Genomic DNA, 20,053 nt, shown 5'->3' with positions numbered 1-20,053 from the left:
CCCTTTCTTTACATTTTAAAATACGTTTGGTTAAATTATATTTTACACTCGATAAAATTAGATAAAACTCTTTTACAAATTTTTAGATAAAATATATTGTATTTATAACGCTATTATCACACGAATAAAGAAAATTGCCTTTCACATAGGAATATTAACTCAGAATATAAATGAAAAATATTGAAAATTGTGTTAAATAGATAAATGAAAATGTATATTTTTGTTAAATTTAAAACAAAATAATCTAAAATCTAATTCAAAATCTATTTCAAAAAGATTTTTGTTCAGGAATTGTTGAGAAGCGTCATTAAAAATGATCAAATGATCATTCGATATTGTTTTAATGACATTTCAGCAACATCCATTTTAATATGCACCTCGCATATAGCCTAACAATGAACTATCTATGCAAGCAATTAATTAATATAAGAAAGAAGAATAAAAGGAATTTTAAAAACAATAATTTATAACAATTTATATTACAGATACAATAAAAGGAAGACTGAAAATTCCTATTATGATGTGAATGACGAATCTCCTACAGGAAAGATTTTAAAACATTTTAAATATAATTACATAACTGTATGACTTGATCTTTGTCTGTTTCGTTACATACCTATCAATTATAATTCCTTTTTTTTATAAAGTTTGTTTCTGTTTAAAATATTCATTTTTATGATAACTATATTGCATTATTATTATATTGCTAGCTTATTGTTAATTATTAATTATAGTTTAAAGTTAAATTTATTTTTTGCATATTAAGATACACTTAATATAAACTAAGTTAATACTAGACATACAATAATCTGTTGTTTATTTATTTATTTTACATATAATTGGAAATGTCTTACAATAATGGATTTCCATCCCTAACAACGAATAACCAGCATTGTAGAATAATATAACAAATCTAAATCAAAATTTGAATAATATCATTTACTGTTGAATAAGAATCAAAAGTTCATTAAAGTACTTTAAAATGTATTATATTTTACTTTAATTACTTAATGTATAAATAATAATAGTAAAATTCTAATTCAGAAGTGATTTATTAATTGTAGTACCAGAATACTGAATATAATTTCATCTAGGTTGTTTACATTAGTTTTACTGAATATGAATTTAGTATTACACTATTTATTACATCGTAAATTGCATTTTTTTATTTTAAAATGTTTATTTCAAACGTTTATATGAACACTTGTACATTGCATTAAACGAAGTTTTTGACAGTAAATTGCGAAATTATAATAAATGAATTTTTATTATATTTTTACTTCCTTCGCAACGCATTTTCTCACAGAAATTTTTTGATAAAATGGTGTTTCTATATTTGATTTATGATAATTTAAGAATTTAGCAATTCATTTTTTTGGCATAGAAAAACAAAATTAATAACCAAAAATAGGGAGCGAATTATAAAATTATTTTCAAAAATTATTTATTTAATAAATTATTAAGATAATTTGCCTTTGAAGTATTATTCATCTCTATTGTGCTTTATTATTATTTAATAGAGTAATAGATTTAAAATCTAAATTAAAAAATTAATTTATCAGTAACAAGTAGAGATAGCTGTTGTTTCGTCATCAATAATAACACCGTAACAGACAAGATACTATATCTATTTGAAATAACTGCAATACCGAACACACTATCTGTTTCACTCTCAACAGTTGAAGTACCGTCAGATTATTAATGGCTATGGAATGAATAGGATGTATGTATTCTATAAAAATAATGTAAGTAAAGCATTATTTTAACTATAAATTTAATTACATATTTCTACTATATAAAATTTTCGTGTGTAAAAATGAAATTTTTACATTAATAAGTCAATTATTTTTTAATTTGACAATTAGGTTGTTATGTCAATTGATTTCTTTAACAAAATTGATTACATTGTTTATAATTCTAAGTAATTTTGTTTTGAAATCAATCATTAATATCTATTTATATTGAAAGTAATGTAGTTCTAGAAACGAGTAAACTTTATCGACAATGCAGGTGTGTCATTTTAATATTTGTTTCTATTTTGGAATCAATTAAAGGTAATGCCATCTCTTCAATTAATGTAATTTTTATGCCTAATACTTTCGTATATTCTTTCTGTTTACCAAGACAAATGTGATAATAAAATAAATATGCAATTCGTATCATTATCTGTAAAATATTGATATTAATTGTATAATTTTAAAGTATTTAAATTGTGTATATAAGCATTATTTATACTAATAATTATTTGATTAAAGCTTTAAAATTTTTTTAGTTACTTAAATTAGAAAATAAACTTAGTTTTATCATTTTAAAACAATAAATTTCTTTGTTTGGATTTTTCTATTTATCAGATTATTATTGATTAACAGAAATTATCTCTATTGGAATGATTTATTTAAAGTACTTCTTTTTATTTCATCTTTTCATCGTTTCACAGGTATGAATTATATTTTAAATAATTTAAATTTATTCATTCAATTTAAAAAAAACGTTAAAAAATTATTATTTTATTAAAACTAATTTAATTATCTTATGATTTTTATCTATATAGGGTCAAAATATAATCTGTCGTGGACGAAATTGGTATTTTAGCAAAGATATTTTTGCTGTTTATCACTGTTTATTGTGTTTTTATTACATTCCTGAACACATGTTTCCAGAAGGAAAAATTAAATTAAGGTATTGTGTAAACTTATAAATTACAGAAGAATTATTGGTAATAGAAAAATTTTATAATCCAATTAATAATGCCTGATAAATTGTGGTTATCTTCAATAAATAATTACGTTGTTAAGTTAAACGATTTTATATAGCCTCAAATATTTATCTTTTCTAACACAAATAACATTAGACCTACATCTAATTTTAATTTTTTCAAAAACGTAAATTTGTCTCTTTTCTTTACTAAATATTTTTAATTTAATAAATACGTTTTTAGGTTTTGTCATAAAAATAATATTTAGATAAAATATCTAAGTCTTTTAAATTCCCTAGATCTTTAATTCTCTTGCTAAACATTAAAAATTTCACTGTAAACATTTACTTCATGCAAAACAATTACTTTACGTTCCATGAGCTAAATTTTTTCAAATAAAATTAATTAAATTTATAGAAAATATTATTAATTTCGTAATCATGCTATTTTGATGATAAAAATCAAATAATTAAAATGATTATATCGTATAATAAATTAATCTGTAAATAATACTCACTTGAAAAAATTAGAGATTTTAAAGACTTCTTCGTATAATGGAATGATACATTTACTTTAAAATATTTTGTTTGCTTATTTATTTTTTTGTTTCGTTGCACTATGAACCAAAAAACATTATAAATTTCTTTATAATTTAAATATACATGGAAATTTATTATAGTATTCAAAATACAAAAGGAGAGAGAACGTAAATAAATTTAACTTTATAATAATGTAACATTTCTCAAAATCTGCTTTATTTTTCTATTTATATGTATATAAATTTTATATATTAAGATTTTATACAATATAAAATAGATTATTTTTTTAGAGTGTTGAGAGGAAAAAGCACTGGATACAAATTAGATGAATGTAAAATAATTCAGAAAACTTTTAAAAATGATAAATTAGCACAATCTTTACAAATTTTTTTGTTTTTTTTCCTATAATTTCACAATTTTTAAGTATAATCAATGTGGATTTTGTTATTTAAATATCGAAAAAATATTTCTTTTGTAAACAGTAAAGGTCTATCAGAATGTTAAGCTGAGACACGTTTCTTCTCTCGACAGCTTTGCCATTTCAAGTCAATAGATGAAATTTTTATAAAATATATTTAAATAATTTATTAAATTAACAAAAATTAATAAAAAATATTCTTATTTTTTGGGATATTTTGTAATATTGTGGATTCCTGTTTTAGAGTGTTTCTGTTATCTGCAGTCTTTGTGACTTTGTGGGTTGTCGTTTCTAAATTTATATTTATGTTTTATAAAATATTATGGNATCGACATACGCCTCTTCTACGTATTATTTTCCTAATAAAATCATTTTCTATTAATATTTAGTAAAAAGAGTGCTGAAACAGTTAAAATTAAATTTATTTGGTTTAGAAGTAAATAACAACTAAATTAATTTCGGTGTTATATAAAAAATATAAATTTGATTACTTGAAAACCTATAAATCAATATGTAAGTTAATTGTTTGAAAATTTCACATCTGTTAAGCATAATATGATTTGATGATGAATTTATAATTTATTTGACTTTATAAAAAGTAGAAGAATTGTATATAATCAAATAACACTGTTGAGTAAAAGAAAATTTAAAGCTCTTGCTTACTTTAATTAAATAAAGTGATTGTACTTCAGTATTTGCCTAGTAACTATGCATTAGATCCTTCCAATTTATTTCATAAATTTTTCAAAATAAAAATGTTATATTTAATTAACATTTTACTTGAGATAGAAATATAATAATTCTTTACATTATTTAATTTTTAAATAAAGGAGTTCAATAAACGCATTAAAGAAAATTTGAAATTGCAATTTTCTTTCTAGGCGAATAATACATTAAAATTTCAAATGCTGTTAAAAGAAAAATTTTTAAATGTTTTACTTAAATTTTAATATTAAAATCTTAGTCTAGATGAAATGTATTATTATAACTAATTATTTCTGCATTCGTTTAACTATAACTATATGTAAATTATACAATCAGATTGTGATTCGATTTATCTGTTTTATATTTATTTATTAGCTATATTCCTTCAAAAAATTTGGTACGTGATCTACGTACAAATCAAACCTTTGTATTGGATCCAAAAAATAAATCATCATCCGTGTATCAGAATTTTGCCAATGATCGTGATGCAAGTAAATGGACCGATTGTTGCCAGGCTGCTATTGACTGTTGTGATAAGATGCTGAGTGATCCTCCTTTGCCAAAAACAGGTAATTTCCAAGTTATTTTTCAAGCAATAAATATTATTTTATTTTTAAAGCTTTCAATTTGTGTGAGAAGAATAAAATTTATAAACATTGATAAATATTTCAAAAGATTTAATTATTTTTCAAATATTTTAAATTGTCTTTACTATATTTAATTAAATTTTTCAAAAACGAAATGTTGAACAATGACAACAAATAGAATTTGAATTGATAAAAATTAAATAAAACGTTTACTTCTAAAGTATAATTAGAAATTAATTAATAATTATAAAGAGGATATTAAAAAAATTTTCCACTTCACTTATGTCAATTCTGTACTTTATGTAATTATTGACCTCATTAGATATCGTAAAAAGATCAGATTTTATCAGGGTATGTAAACATGTAATTCGTTAACGTCGTATTATTTAGTTTACTTTCTTGTTATTTTCTTTATTTTCCATAAAATAAAAATCACATTTTTTATTTTTCATTAAGGAAAAGAACTTCAAATATCCTTAATGGTAAAATAATTGCGATTATACGTACAACGAGATTAAATATTATAACTAAAAAACAGATTTCTTAAGGAATTTATTGTATTTTTAAAAAATTAATAATAATAATAATAGATTGTTTCAAATTTGAACCTTTACGTCTTTTGCAAATCTTGACGTTTTTAAGACTCCAGAATTCAAAACATCAAAAAACGGGGAAAATTCCGTGTGTATGTGTGGGCATATGTGTATGTAAGTGTGTTTGTGTTTGTGTCTATTTTGTTTTAAAAAATTTTGCATGATAATTTGAATATAAGGTGTATTAATGCTGTTAAATTTTGGAGGATGGAAAGATAGAGACGTTCATGTATCATTTTGAGTGGAGTCGAACTTAAATGAAAATTTTACTCATTATTGGCATTTACAATATTTTAAAACCTCATCTCTATCTTCAAACTAAGCCCTTTTTTTTCTTTTTATAATAATTAATAATATAAAAGTTATTTTTAATAACAATCCATAATACATGACGCAACACACAATTTGAACTTTGAGCTAGTGTCATAAAGTTTTTTAAAATTGAATATGTTTTAAATAGAGATTTTTATTATAAGTCAACAAAATTATCTTTAACATTTTTATTATTACTCAAGTTTTATATTCTAATATAATTGAAAATTTTCGGACTTTCTAATGATCTTCTCAATCCTGTTCAACTGCCAAGAAAGTCGAGTAAGAACCAGGCTAGCTTTTATTAGATTTTTTTTTACTCCAAGATTAAATGAAATTTTACATTTCTATTTTAATTGATTTAATTTTTTAAATGTTGATTTGACGAAACTCAAATTGCGTATGCGATTCATCTCAAAAAATACGTTTGAAACATTAATTACTTTATTACTTTTGTATTAAAATGGAAACTAAAGCTCGTAAAACTTTAAAATGAAGTTCATAAACCTTTCTTTACGTCCTATTCAATTTTCATGAAACATTATTTTGATATAGTTATATGTTATTTTAATATAGATAAAAAGTACTGTCCAAGAACGTGGGATGGTTGGCAATGTTGGCCAGATACTTTAGCAGGAACGACAGCATCGGGAGTTTGTGAAAATCACGTTTACTTTAAAAGTCAATTACCAAAATGTCAAAGTAAGTAATGAAAGTGATAGAAGAAAAAAATTAATTATATATACTTATGATAATAGCAAATTATTTTAGAGTATGCAATGAAAGAATGTTTACTTAATGGTGAATGGTATAAAGCGAACGGTAGCGAATGGACTGATTATAGTGGATGCGGTGCTAGAGATGTAAGTTTTTATGTTTGATAGTTTAAGTTTTAAAATGAAATTATTAAAATGATGTTTTATATCTGATTAGGTCTACGTTAAATCTATTATATTTCATCTGGTTTGTTTTGGAATATCTATACTTGCTTTAATACCTGCTATTATTATTTTTTCGAGTTACAGGTAAGTGTGTTTATAAATTATAAAATAGATTTAGAAAATTTTAATTAAGATTAATTTTTATCGTTTTTAATTCTATTTTCAGAAGCTTAAAAGTATACAGAATTACAATACATAAAAATCTATTTTCATCATGTTTAATGACAGCTCTATCTGTTATTATTTTTAAAGCTGTTGTCATACTTGATCAGACTAAGGCTAATAGTAAGGATTATTTAAATAAAAATTCGGTATGTAATTAAAGTTATAGCTAATTTAATCATTTTTGAAAAAATAAAAAATTTATACCCATGACAGTTTCTTAACTTTCTGTAGGCTTGGTGTAAATTATTATTTATTTTAACTAAATATTTTCGTCTGACAAATTATATGTGGATGTTCTGTGAAGGATTTTATTTACATAAATTGATAGTCTCTGCATTTACAGAACAGAAAAATCTTTATCTATTTTATTTTATTGGATGGGGTAAGTTTGACCAATAAAAATGGTAACTTTGTGATTTTAATAAAATATTTTAAATAATAATTTCTTTATTAATATTTGTTAAAGTAAATTTATATAAAGAAAAATTAATTTTTTATTAATTTCTTTGTAAATTAATTAATAGTAAAGTATATTTATAAATTATATTTCTATCTTATTAAGATATCTAATCATTTCATATTCAAAAAATTTTGAAATTTTTATTTTTGATAGGAATTCCTTTGATAATCATATCAATATATTCATTGTTAAAGCTCTTTCTCGCCGATTCTCAGTAAGTCTTGTTATTGTATTGAACGTTTTTACTTTATTAATTTCGTTTTTATAGTAATTAATACAGAGAGGATGATAATGCAGATCAAATTGAATATTTAAGATTGTCGATAATAAAATTTATCTATTTTTTAGACACTGAATAATACTCGATTATACTTCAATAGTTAATGACATAAATATTTAATTTATATCTTTATTTCTCTTAATTTATATAATTTACTTATTTATATATATTTATAGATAATAGATAGATTATATATTTACTATTTGAATATCTTTATAATCTACGTAGGCTAATATTCTATCGAATAATTTAATTAAAATATTTTGAATGTGAAAGCAATTACAGAGCAATACATTCTGTCTAGCTTACAATACTTTTTTTGTGATGACATATACGTCAAAAAACATTTCACTAGGATAAATTTAGTATAGTATCATCATTTCTCAATATGAAAAACTTTAATAACATAAAATTCCATATAATTTTTTATAATAAATTATGTATTTTTTGAAACAAATTTTACATTTAATTAACAACCGAATCCACACTCAACAGAAAGAATAATTACTAAAATCATCACTAAATACCTTTGGCTACTAAGGCCTCAGATTATCGTCCCATCTCTCTTTTCTGTTATCGGTAAGGTCCTGGATGCCTTAATGGCGGAAAGGATTCTATATCATCTAAACATCAACCACTCTTTACATCCCAATCAGTATGGTTTCAGGAGAGGTAAAGCTACACATCATGCCTTAGAGGGTGTAATTAAATATATTCAAACAGCCAAAAAAGCAGGGAAGCACACTATATTAGTCAGTGTGGATTTTAAAGGTGCGTTCGACCATGCATGGTGGCCAGCCATTTTGGCTAGCCTGGCGAACTCCCACTGCCCCAACAACATTTTCCAATTGCTAAAAAGTTATCTTTCTGAGCGAACTGCCATTGCCATGGAGAATGGAAAAATCATACACCGCTATGATATCACCAGGGGATGCCCACAGGGCTCAAAATCAGGACCTCTCCTGTGGAACATCCTATACAATGGGATCTTCAATCTTACGAACGGCCCTCCCCATGACGGGGACCCTCTGATCTATGGATATGCAGATGACACAGTCATCCTGCTTTCGCATCCAAATCAAGAAGTCCTCCAAGGTCATACGAACAACTTCCTGAAGTTAGTGCACAACTGGAGTAAGGATAACTACCTAAAAATTAATTATAACAAATGTTCGTCCATAGTTTTCCCAAAGAAGAACCCACTCACAAAAAAGCCAACTATTCACATTAATGGGAATAGGATCCAGCATACAACCAATATCAAATACTTAGGGGTCATCCTGGACTCCAAACTGTCCTGGAAAGACCATATAAAATACATCTATGATAAAGCTAACAGCGTCAGCCAAATGCTGCGTTCAATTGCCAGGAACTGCTGGGATATTGACTCGCACAATAGCAAAATTATTTACAAGGGTGCAATTGAACCTATTCTCACTTATGGCTGTGAGGTCTGGGGTTATGTCGCTAACAAGGTCCACATCCGCAGAAAACTCCTCTCGGCCCAAAGAACTGCGGTTATCTTCATAACAAAATCATATGCCACTGCCCCAACTGATGCTCTCCTTGTAATCGCAGGCTTAATCCCAATCAATCTAATCATTACCTACAAGTTTCTAAAGAACCTCATCATTAAGTCTATCCTCACCAATAAACACACAGATGCCATCCATAAGACGCTGGACAATCTAAAAGTCCCTAAATCTGTACATACTTTAGTGGACAAGATTATCAACCTTGGGCTGGACCTAAACCTCTCCCAACCAGCAATACACCCGGCCAACATTATCTCTAACAACTTTGACCTACAACACCTTCCATCTGTAAAGGGCCTATGCATATATACAGATGGTTCAAAGGCTCCAGGGGCAGTTGGAGCTGCAGCCTGTCTTGAAGACCCCCACAAAAATTTTTTCTGGAAAGCTGCTTACAAATTAAATGAAAACTGTACAATAAATCAGGCAGAGTCACTTGCCATTTGGAAGTCACTCAATCATATCCATAATAACATCCAATACTATAAAGGTAATAAAATCTACATTATTAGTGACAGCCGTACGGCACTGCACCAAATCAAAAATGAAAATTATAAACTTCCAATCATCCAGAACTGTCTGAACACCATAAAGGCATTGGAAGGAAAGGCTCACATAAGCTTCCACTGGGTCAAGGGGCACTCTGGTACCAGTGGAAACGAAAATGTTGATAAGCTTGCTAAAAATGCCCACATTGTAGCTTCTAACTACTCGTACACAGCAATTCCAGTCTCCTTCTTGTGCAATGAACTTCACTCTGTCATCATGGCTTGGTGGCAATCTGACTGGGAAAACAGCCCCACCGGACGCAACACCTTTCAATTTATCCCAGACGTCATCAGGAGGCCTCACCTGAAGCATCTGAGCACGACTCACGTTCTTACTCAAATCCTAACGGGGCATGGTAACTTCAAAAGTTATTTACACAGGTTCCTTAATAAAGGAAATGGACTATGTGACTGTAACATTCAAGAAAAGGACGACTCTTTCCACCTCATCTTTACCTGCACGAAATTTACTCAACACCGTCAACTGCTACTGCGCAAGGTAACTGACAAGGGACACCATTGGCCCTGTCCCCTCAATGCCCTCATTGAAGACAGGGACACCTATCGGACTTTTGTGCAGTACATTAACAACCTGAGGTTAGCGGACTACCATATTCCAATCAACGGTCAGATTACCTCACCAATATCACCCACGCCCAGTAATCAAGACTCACCGGATCTCGTCTGAAATCCCTCCACATCATCATCACAAACGGTCTACCTACTCTTCGCTGTGCCAATCCTGGCTCCATTCTCAGGATACAGGTTCTCTACTTTGTCTTGCATGTAAGCCTCATAAGGCGCCACCTATCTCATCTGTCCAATCAAATTGTATATAATCTACCTTGTTAATTGTATATCATTTTAAGCTGTTCATTAATCTGTTCCCGGCAGGCTCCCATGGATTCCTCCTTTCCTTTCTACCTCTTTTCCCCTCCCCCACCCCCTACACACATCCCTTCTCTTTCTTCTCCTCCCTCACTCACCCCTTTCTCCCTATCCTATTCCTTCCTTGGCTATACCCTCGAGTTCGGCCAATTACTTTAAATCTTATGTCTTATGTTGTCAGAGTGGTCAGAATCAGAGTCAGATGGCTTAACACGAGTTAGTTATTAAGCGTCAAAGTGGTTGAACTACTAAATCGTGTCCCCATACACATTCTAACGTCTTAGGCGAGAACATCTTAACGGGTTTTACTGTACTATTATAAAATGACAAAAAAAGCTTACTTTGAGGTAGAGATGAGTTTTATTTTTTTATTTTCGTTAATTTTGAACGCTAATAACGTGTAAAATATTCATTAAGAAATATGACACATGACCCCTTTTATGTCTTCACTCTGTCGACTTTTAATTAAGAACCAGAATTTAATAGTATTAATGCCCCTTTATACGCAAGCCACAGTGCCACATTTCGTTTCTTAAACTTTACCCATTCTGAGATATTGTTTAATATTTCAGAACAGAAAATAAAGAAATTAAACAAATTAGACGCCGACACGCGCGCGCTAATTTTTCCCCTTTTATTGACTTTTTTAGAGGTTCGGGAGGTCTCCAAACGTGTAGATTTGCAAAAAAGACTTGGCAAAAGGAATTTCACACGATTCCAATACTTTTCCGTTTTATATACATAACAAATTGGAAAGTAAAACGGAGTCGGAGTTTGCGGATTTTTTGACGACTCCGACTCCGGCTAAAACATCAAAACTCCACGACTTCGACTCCGACTCCGACTCCAGTCCTGGTTTTTGTGGATGGCACTAACACGATTTCGTATATGAGACTAGGGCAAGAGGAAGGAGTAAGAAATGAGATTCAGTTGGAAAAAGTCACTCAATACAATTAATTACATTTAAACATTTATTAGATGGTACAAAAGTTCATGCAGTACGTTATACATCTAAGTAAAACATAGTTTTCGCAGTTACGCACGTTAACATCGCGGAGAGAGAGAATTTAGAGATTTCTGAACCATACGAATCTGAACTAGACATCCCACGTCGAGGAGTACCGGAAATCGGTTTTTGACATTGACTAACCGTACTCGTCGAGGCGAAGCTTCCGGATGTTGGAGAGAAGTAGCACACAAGCAGAATGGCGACGAAAATCCGAAGGCACACATACGAACTTCTGAGAGGTAATAACATACAGGCACAGATCTTAAAAGTTTGAAGAACAGGCGGTCACTGACTAAAGTAGGCCGTTCTTCGTCGTATTCGAAGATGCAAATCTCCTAGAGGTAATTAAAAATCGACAGAAAGGTGTCATAAGATGTCATTATGACACCTTTTAAAACTCTAAAAAAGCGAAAATTGACATATCCTGGCTTCTTATGAGATTATCATCAAGTTATTTATCTTTGTTTTTTTCGATTCTCACAAATTTTTAATTGCAGGTTATCTTTTCTTATTTATCAATGTAGATGTTTATATTTCGTTATAACTCTGTAAATGCTTTATTAGAATCAGATTAGGAAACACTAAAAATATTCCAAAATACAGCAATAACTTAGAATAGATCTTAAGTAAGAAAATTTGAAATTAAAAAGTGAAATAAGAACACACAAAGGCTGTGATTTTATATTGAAATTCTGTATAAATATTTACCTTGGTAAAACACTATTTTATTTTTGTAAATCATTTAATATTACATTGAAATTTTAATAACGTTTGTAAAGAAATAATATTATAATTTTGTTTAATTTTAACAAATATTAGCTATTTTTTATATAATTAAATAATATTGTATTATTCATTTTTTGTGTATAGATGCTGGTCCCTTCCAACAAATATTTTTGAGTGGATTACTAATGTTCCAATGATAATCGCTTTGCTTGTAAATACTTTTTAAAAAAATACTTAATATGTTTAATTACTCGTATTTATGAATTCAAGATTTATAATTAACTTTTTACAGGGTAATTTAATATTTTTATGTGATATTAATCGAGTGTTGCTTACGAAGCTGAGACATCAGAGCAATCCTAATGAGCCAACTCAATACAGGTAAGAAAATTAACAAATGAACTGTTGAATTTGAAAGTAAATTTATTTCTTCATATTTTTAAGAAATTTTAGAAAAAAATTTAATGTAAATAATAGCTATTTTATAATATTTTGGATAAGTCACCAATCTTCTCTCTAAATTGTAAGAATCAGCATACCTATAGTGCGTTTAGCTTAAGTCTTTTAATAATGGATAATTATATATAGTTATTGGTAAAAAAATAAATTATTCTACTGAAATTATTGTGAAATGAATAGCTAAATATAATTTATATTTTCGTTAATTTTATTAATAAACAACTACAGGAATTTAACTTTATATCATCTAATTACGATGAAACATTTAATAAATTATTTTGTTTTAGATTTGTCAAGATATTTTGATACTAAAATGTTATAGGAAAATAAAAAGACAGAGAGAAAATGAAGTAATAAATTATTACTAAAAATGATGCATTTTTTCAAAACTCATTTTACTTAAAATTATCCTTAGAAAATCACATTTTAAAAAATAAATACTATAATATAATTCGTGAAACAAAATTTTTTAGAAGTTTGGTTCATATCTTTTGTATCGAAATGTAATCGAAACGAACTTCAAAATAAATAGAAATAAAATGAACTTTTTAAATCAAATATTTAAAATTTATTTTAAAAATAATACTGTATATATAGCATTTTTCATTACAAATGATTTGTTTTATATATAATATTCTTAATGTGAATATTAATAATTGTTGTGTCTGTTATGATGCCAGATAAAAGAAAATTCCATTATTTTGTCATCGGATGCTTTATTTATGAAATATTACAGTAGTGTGATACGCACAAATGAGTTTGTTTTTGATTACTTTGATAAAGTAATAAATTATGCAAGCTTTGTAGAATATTTAAAACTTTATAACTAAAACAACCTGAATGAATCTCAAATCCTCTGTAATACAAAGATTATAATTTTGTAATATCTATTTATATATAATTTTCATTGTAAAAAAGCATTAAAATAGCCAAGTTTATGTAGCGATCTCTTTTCTGTTGATAATGTCCAACGTTCGTTTTTATTCCTAGTTTTACGATTGTAATTCAATAATTAATTGCTCAGATGCATTTTTTATATTATACGTAAAAGTACAGATTAGTCTGATAATATCAATCGGACATAACGCGTGTAACCGGCCGGATGGACTAACAGACACTTTTACCATTTTAATCAGCCACTCTAAGGAATCTGAGTTCAAATTTGAACCAGGCCAGGAAGTCAGGCCTTAAGAATATAAGGCAGTTTCAGAATATTGGAGTAAGCCAACTATGGATACTTGTCCTACTAAAACATTTATAGAATTCTAAGTTAACAGACTCAAATATATAATTCCTTAGACACTTATGAACTATTTGAAAACAAGTTATATCTGTCTTTAATGAATGTGTTATAAAAATAGATTTACAGAATTATTTTTTAAAAGGAGTTTTTATGTATTTTTTTGAAAATGTAATATTTCGATTGTATTATATTAAGGATGAAGAAAATTATTATATTTTCATAAAGCTGATAAAACGCTGATATTATTTAGGCTAATAAAAAATTTTAAAATTAAAAATAATATTATTAAACATATTATATCAATAAAAAGTAGATTACGATAAGTTGTAAATGCTTATTAAAATTTGAAATGACTTTTTATTCGAAAAAAATAAGAGTAAGTACCGTACATTTTTCATTAGTCATGCTAATCTATCAAGACAAAAACTTTGAGTAAAATATTTCTTAAATGAATTATAATTAATCTAATTCTATAAGCGATTTTTAATTCATTGTGTATTAAAAAATTTACAAAATTATTACATTGAACTTATTAGTCAGCAAATGTGTATTTATTTTTTTCCTTAATTAAAATTCCTCATTTGAAATATTTATTTAGTTTTATTCTTACACATCTTCAGCTCTTCGTGCATTTTATTTTTTCTCTTGTGTAGAAGAGAAAGGAAATAAATTAAAAAGTAATTGATTTAAAATTTAAATACATCGTGATAAATATGATTATTTTTTTACTAGAGTAAGGAATTTTCATTAATAAATATTTATAAAGATCTTGTGCACGACACATAGAATATTTTTAAAACTTTATGTTAAATCATTTAATATTACATTGAAATTTTAATAACGTTTGTAAAGAAATAATATTATAATTTTGTTTAATTTTAACAAATATTAGCTATTTTTTATATAATTAAATAATATTGTATTATTCATTTTTTGTGTATAGATGCTGGTCCCTTCCAACAAATATTTTTGAGTGGATTACTAATGTTCCAATGATAATCGCTTTGCTTGTAAATACTTTTTAAAAAAATACTTAATATGTTTAATTACTCGTATTTATGAATTCAAGATTTATAATTAACTTTTTACAGGGTAATTTAATATTTTTATGTGATATTAATCGAGTGTTGCTTACGAAGCTGAGACATCAGAGCAATCCTAATGAGCCAACTCAATACAGGTAAGAAAATTAACAAATGAACTGTTGAATTTGAAAGTAAATTTATTTCTTCATATTTTTAAGAAATTTTAGAAAAAAATTTAATGTAAATAATAGCTATTTTATAATATTTTGGATAAGTCACCAATCTTCTCTCTAAATTGTAAGAATCAGCATACCTATAGTGCGTTTAGCTTAAGTCTTTTAATAATGGATAATTATATATAGTTATTGGTAAAAAAATAAATTATTCTACTGAAATTATTGTGAAATGAATAGCTAAATATAATTTATATTTTCGTTAATTTTATTAATAAACAACTACAGGAATTTAACTTTATATCATCTAATTACGATGAAACATTTAATAAATTATTTTGTTTTAGATTTGTCAAGATATTTTGATACTAAAATGTTATAGGAAAATAAAAAGACAGAGAGAAAATGAAGTAATAAATTATTACTAAAAATGATGCATTTTTTCAAAACTCATTTTACTTAAAATTATCCTTAGAAAATCACATTTTAAAAAATAAATACTATAATATAATTCGTGAAACAAAATTTTTTAGAAGTTTGGTTCATATCTTTTGTATCGAAATGTAATCGAAACGAACTTCAAAATAAATAGAAATAAAATGAACTTTTTAAATCAAATATTTAAAATTTATTTTAAAAATAATACTGTATATATAGCATTTTTCATTACAAATGATTTGTTTTATATATAATATTCTTAATGTGAATATTAATAATTGTTGTGTCTGTTATGATGCCAGATAAAAGAAAATTCCATTATTTTGTCATCGGATGCTTTATTTATGAAATATTACAGTAGTGTGATACGCACAAATGAGTTTGTTTTTGATTACTTTGATAAAGTAATAAATTATGCAAGCTTTGTAGAATATTTAAAACTTTATAACTAAAACAACCTGAATGAATCTCAAATCCTCTGTAATACAAAGATTATAATTTTGTAATATCTATTTATATATAATTTTCATTGTAAAAATGCATTAAAATAGCCAAGTTTATGTAGCGATCTCTTTTCTGTTGATAATGTCCAACGTTCGTTTTTATTCCTAGTTTTACGATTGTAATTCAATAATTAATTGCTCAGATGCATTTTTTATATTATACGTAAAAGTACAGATTAGTCTGATAATATCAATCGGACATAACGCGTGTAACCGGCCGGATGGACTAACAGACACTTTTACCATTTTAATCAGCCACTCTAAGGAATCTGAGTTCAAATTTGAACCAGGCCAGGAAGTCAGGCCTTAAGAATATAAGGCATTTCAGAATATTGGAGTAAGCCAACTATGGATACTTGTCCTACTAAAACATTTATAGAATTCTAAGTTAACAGACTCAAATATATAATTCCTTAGACACTTATGAACTATTTGAAAACAAGTTATATCTGTCTTTAATGAATGTGTTATAAAAATAGATTTACAGAATTATTTTTTAAAAGGAGTTTTTATGTATTTTTTTGAAAATGTAATATTTCGATTGTATTATATTAAGGATGAAGAAAATTATTATATTTTCATAAAGCTGATAAAACGCTGATATTATTTAGGCTAATAAAAAATTTTAAAATTAAAAATAATATTATTAAACATATTATATCAATAAAAAGTAGATTACGATAAGTTGTAAATGCTTATTAAAATTTGAAATGACTTTTTATTCGAAAAAAATAAGAGTAAGTACCGTACATTTTACATTAGTCATGCTAATCTATCAAGACAAAAACTTTGAGTAAAATATTTCTTAAATGAATTATAATTAATCTAATTCTATAAGCGATTTTTAATTCATTGTGTATTAAAAAATTTACAAAATTATTACATTGAACTTATTAGTCAGCAAATGTGTATTTATTTTTTTCCTTAATTAAAATTCCTCATTTGAAATATTTATTTAGTTTTATTCTTACACATCTTCAGCTCTTCGTGCATTTTATTTTTTCTCTTGTGTAGAAGAGAAAGGAAATAAATTAAAAAGTAATTGATTTAAAATTTAAATACATCGTGATAAATATGATTATTTTTTTACTAGAGTAAGGAATTTTCATTAATAAATATTTATAATGTAAAAATATTTCAGAAAAGCGGTTCGTGCAACTTTAGTTCTAATTCCGCTCTTCGGTCTACACTCATTTTTGACCATCTACAGACCAAATTCATCGGGTTCCTGTCAACATCAAGAAGCTTACAACTACGTAGAGTACGCAATGGACGGATTACAGGTATTTATCCACTTTTGTTTTCATGGATAATCAAATATTCACATTTTAATTAATTGAATACGTCTTATTAAGGCTGCTGTGATTTCTATAATATTTTGTTACGGCAACAGCGAAGTAAGTATTTATTATTTTTTAAGAGTTCGTTCTAAATTTTATAAAGTGTTATTAATTAAATAAAACATTACTAGTTAGTTTTTTAATAGATATTTTAAAAGATATTCTTAAAAATATATTTAAAAATAAAAAGCAATACGTACTTTAGTACTTTATTATTATCCATGCTAATTCATATAATGAAATAGAATTTATAACTACGAAAAAATGTATAACAATAATAATAATAAAATTAATACTTTAATACATTTAAAATATTTCAAATATATTTTAACCAAAACAAACTATTTATAATTTGAAATCATGTGATTCACCTAGTTCGTTTCCATAATTAGTTACATACTTCGTTTTTGAACTAAAAATGGAAGATTTATGACAAACAAGTAGTGTAGGGTGTCAAAATATTTACGATATATAAAAATAAACTTTATATAGCTAACCCTTGGAATAATTCTTGAAAGAAAGATACCAATTCATATTAATTTTTTAAAAAATCATTGGTTTGTGTTTTAACATGATATAAAAATATTTATATTTAATTTTAAAATTTTTATTAATTTGTAGCGACAAAAATAAAAATCTAAGAAAAAATGTACTTAAAATATTGTATATATAATAACGACAACGAAAATATACATTTAAAAAAAATGGAATCCTCTTAATATATCTTTCAAAAACATTAGTGGAGTCAACCTTTTCCTACAGGATTTTTGTATCCGTTCTGTCTTCAAACTGTACATATTTTAAATGTATTTCCTATAAGACTTTTATTTCTATTGTCATACAATTTTTGCAAGTTTTTAGAAGAACTTTTAAAGCAAAATCTTGCATATTTTAAACGGAAAAGAGCCTGTGCGATAAGGTCATCTCCATGATGTTTTCATTGTGCTCTTATTTATGTTTATTTTTTAAGGTCTGTACATTTTCACCCTAATTTGTAAAAGGTTTACAGATTTCTTTTATTTACACGCTACACCTATATACGTACTTTAAAACGTCGATAATTTGCAATTAAAATTACTTACTCCCTTAAATAAACGTTTTAAAAAACAGGTTCGACGTTTCCTCTTCTTTCGATCCACGTCGTCTTCAGTAAGTTTTCGTCAATTTAAAATAAATTTCTATTCAAAAANGTAAAAAATACATTTTTTTTTAAACTTTGAAATGACTGAATTATAATGCTATTTTTAAGTTTAATGTTTCAAAATATTTTTTTAATCCGACCAAAATATGTTTAAAACATCAAAATCTTTTATTATATATTCAGTAAAAATGCTTTTTCAGATTATAGGTTTATTAAAAAGAAGTTTAGAACGGCAAAAATTGAAAAAAATTGGTAATAATAGGAGAACCAATGATAGGACTGCTGTATCTCTATCTACTGTAACAAGATCTTCGACAATATCTATTTCTAGTGACCACAATTCAACAGTGTAAATGTCATTTTTATATATATACAAACGCGTATCACATTTATTCGTTTATATATCTCAATTGCTGATACATATATCAATGAGAAACAGTGGCGGCTCGTAAGAATCTGTTGTGGTGGGACTGTAGCAATAAAAGTAAAAAAAAATTCAATAGGGATTAAAAAGTACATCATTAATAAAAGTAAATATGTATACATATATATAAATTTACTTATGATAAATTAATTAATAAAAATTTAAGAATGGCGATAATAACACAGTTTTATTTTATACTGGAGAGGCTGCAACCTGCAGCCCTTATGGATGAGCCGCCACTGATAAGAATATTTAGTCAACCTCCAAACAGCGGCCATTCTTTCATAAACTATTTTTAACAAAAATGTGTACAAAATAATCTTCAAACAGCGATCATTTTTTATGTTCTCGTCAGTGTTTGTTTATAGGTTTGACAGTATTTCTTTCTTTCCGTAAGTATAAAAAGAACGTTCTTTGTATGTTTATGTTCTTTTATAAAGAGGATCATCAAATATCTGGTTTATTGCCTAAAAGCTAAATTATCTTAAAACACTTAATAGTTGGCTCTAAGATTGTTTGTTGGATAATATCGCGACATACACTAACATCAAAGCTATAAAAAGTTTATTTTCTACTAAAATAAAATAAAGAACTTTAAATAAACAAAATTATGTTACATTTTTATAGTGATTACATTATCAGTTTTCTTTTAATCTGCTTTAATGATGTAAATTCTAAAGAAAAAAAATAGGCAATACAAACTAATTAATTTATTCTAATAAAAAAAATTTATTTATCATTTAATTAGTCTTTATTTTCACTTAATCACTATCTAGTTATAAATAAACTACAGTAATTATGACAAAATTAAATTATATAAGTATCTAAATCTGAATTAAGACTGATCAAAATGCAAATGTATTAAATATCTGAAATTTCTTTATATGTCATACAGAAAATACTCTC

General features: G+C 26.2%; 1 protein-coding gene across 1 annotated transcript; it reads left to right on the top strand.

The window, feature by feature from the left end:
* Positions 1 to 1,667: 1,667 nt before the first annotated feature.
* Positions 1,668 to 19,753, top strand: LOC111621382 (calcitonin gene-related peptide type 1 receptor-like). The gene is made up of 15 exons (XM_023363493.1): positions 1,668 to 1,745; positions 2,370 to 2,437; positions 2,552 to 2,679; positions 4,733 to 4,926; positions 6,426 to 6,551; positions 6,621 to 6,712; positions 6,783 to 6,874; positions 6,957 to 7,101; positions 7,187 to 7,337; positions 7,569 to 7,629; positions 12,546 to 12,612; positions 12,694 to 12,782; positions 17,384 to 17,525; positions 17,598 to 17,639; positions 18,924 to 19,753. Exons 2-15 carry the CDS (start codon positions 2,387 to 2,389, stop codon positions 19,074 to 19,076), a joined length of 1,533 nt encoding a protein of 510 aa, XP_023219261.1. The 5' UTR covers positions 1,668 to 1,745; positions 2,370 to 2,386; the 3' UTR covers positions 19,077 to 19,753.
* Positions 19,754 to 20,053: the final 300 nt, after the last annotated feature.

Source organism: Centruroides sculpturatus, unplaced genomic scaffold, assembly GCF_000671375.1.
Source record: "Centruroides sculpturatus isolate CEXI.00-Female unplaced genomic scaffold, Cexi_2.0 scaffold129, whole genome shotgun sequence".
NCBI classification, from domain to species: Eukaryota; Metazoa; Arthropoda; class Arachnida; order Scorpiones; family Buthidae; genus Centruroides; species Centruroides sculpturatus.
This window is presented reverse-complemented; position numbering and strand designations above follow the sequence as displayed.

Bases quoted from the DNA above. Each gene is read 5' to 3' on its own strand.
- LOC111621382 (XM_023363493.1), top strand. From the start codon at position 2,387: ATGATTTATTTAAAGTACTTCTTTTTATTTCATCTTTTCATCGTTTCA. The intron at 2,438-2,551 runs GTATGAATTATA...TTATCTATATAG, and splicing joins ATCTTTTCATCGTTTCACAG to GGTCAAAATATAATCTGTCG. The intron at 7,102-7,186 runs GTATGTAATTAA...AACTTTCTGTAG, and splicing joins ATTATTTAAATAAAAATTCG to GCTTGGTGTAAATTATTATT.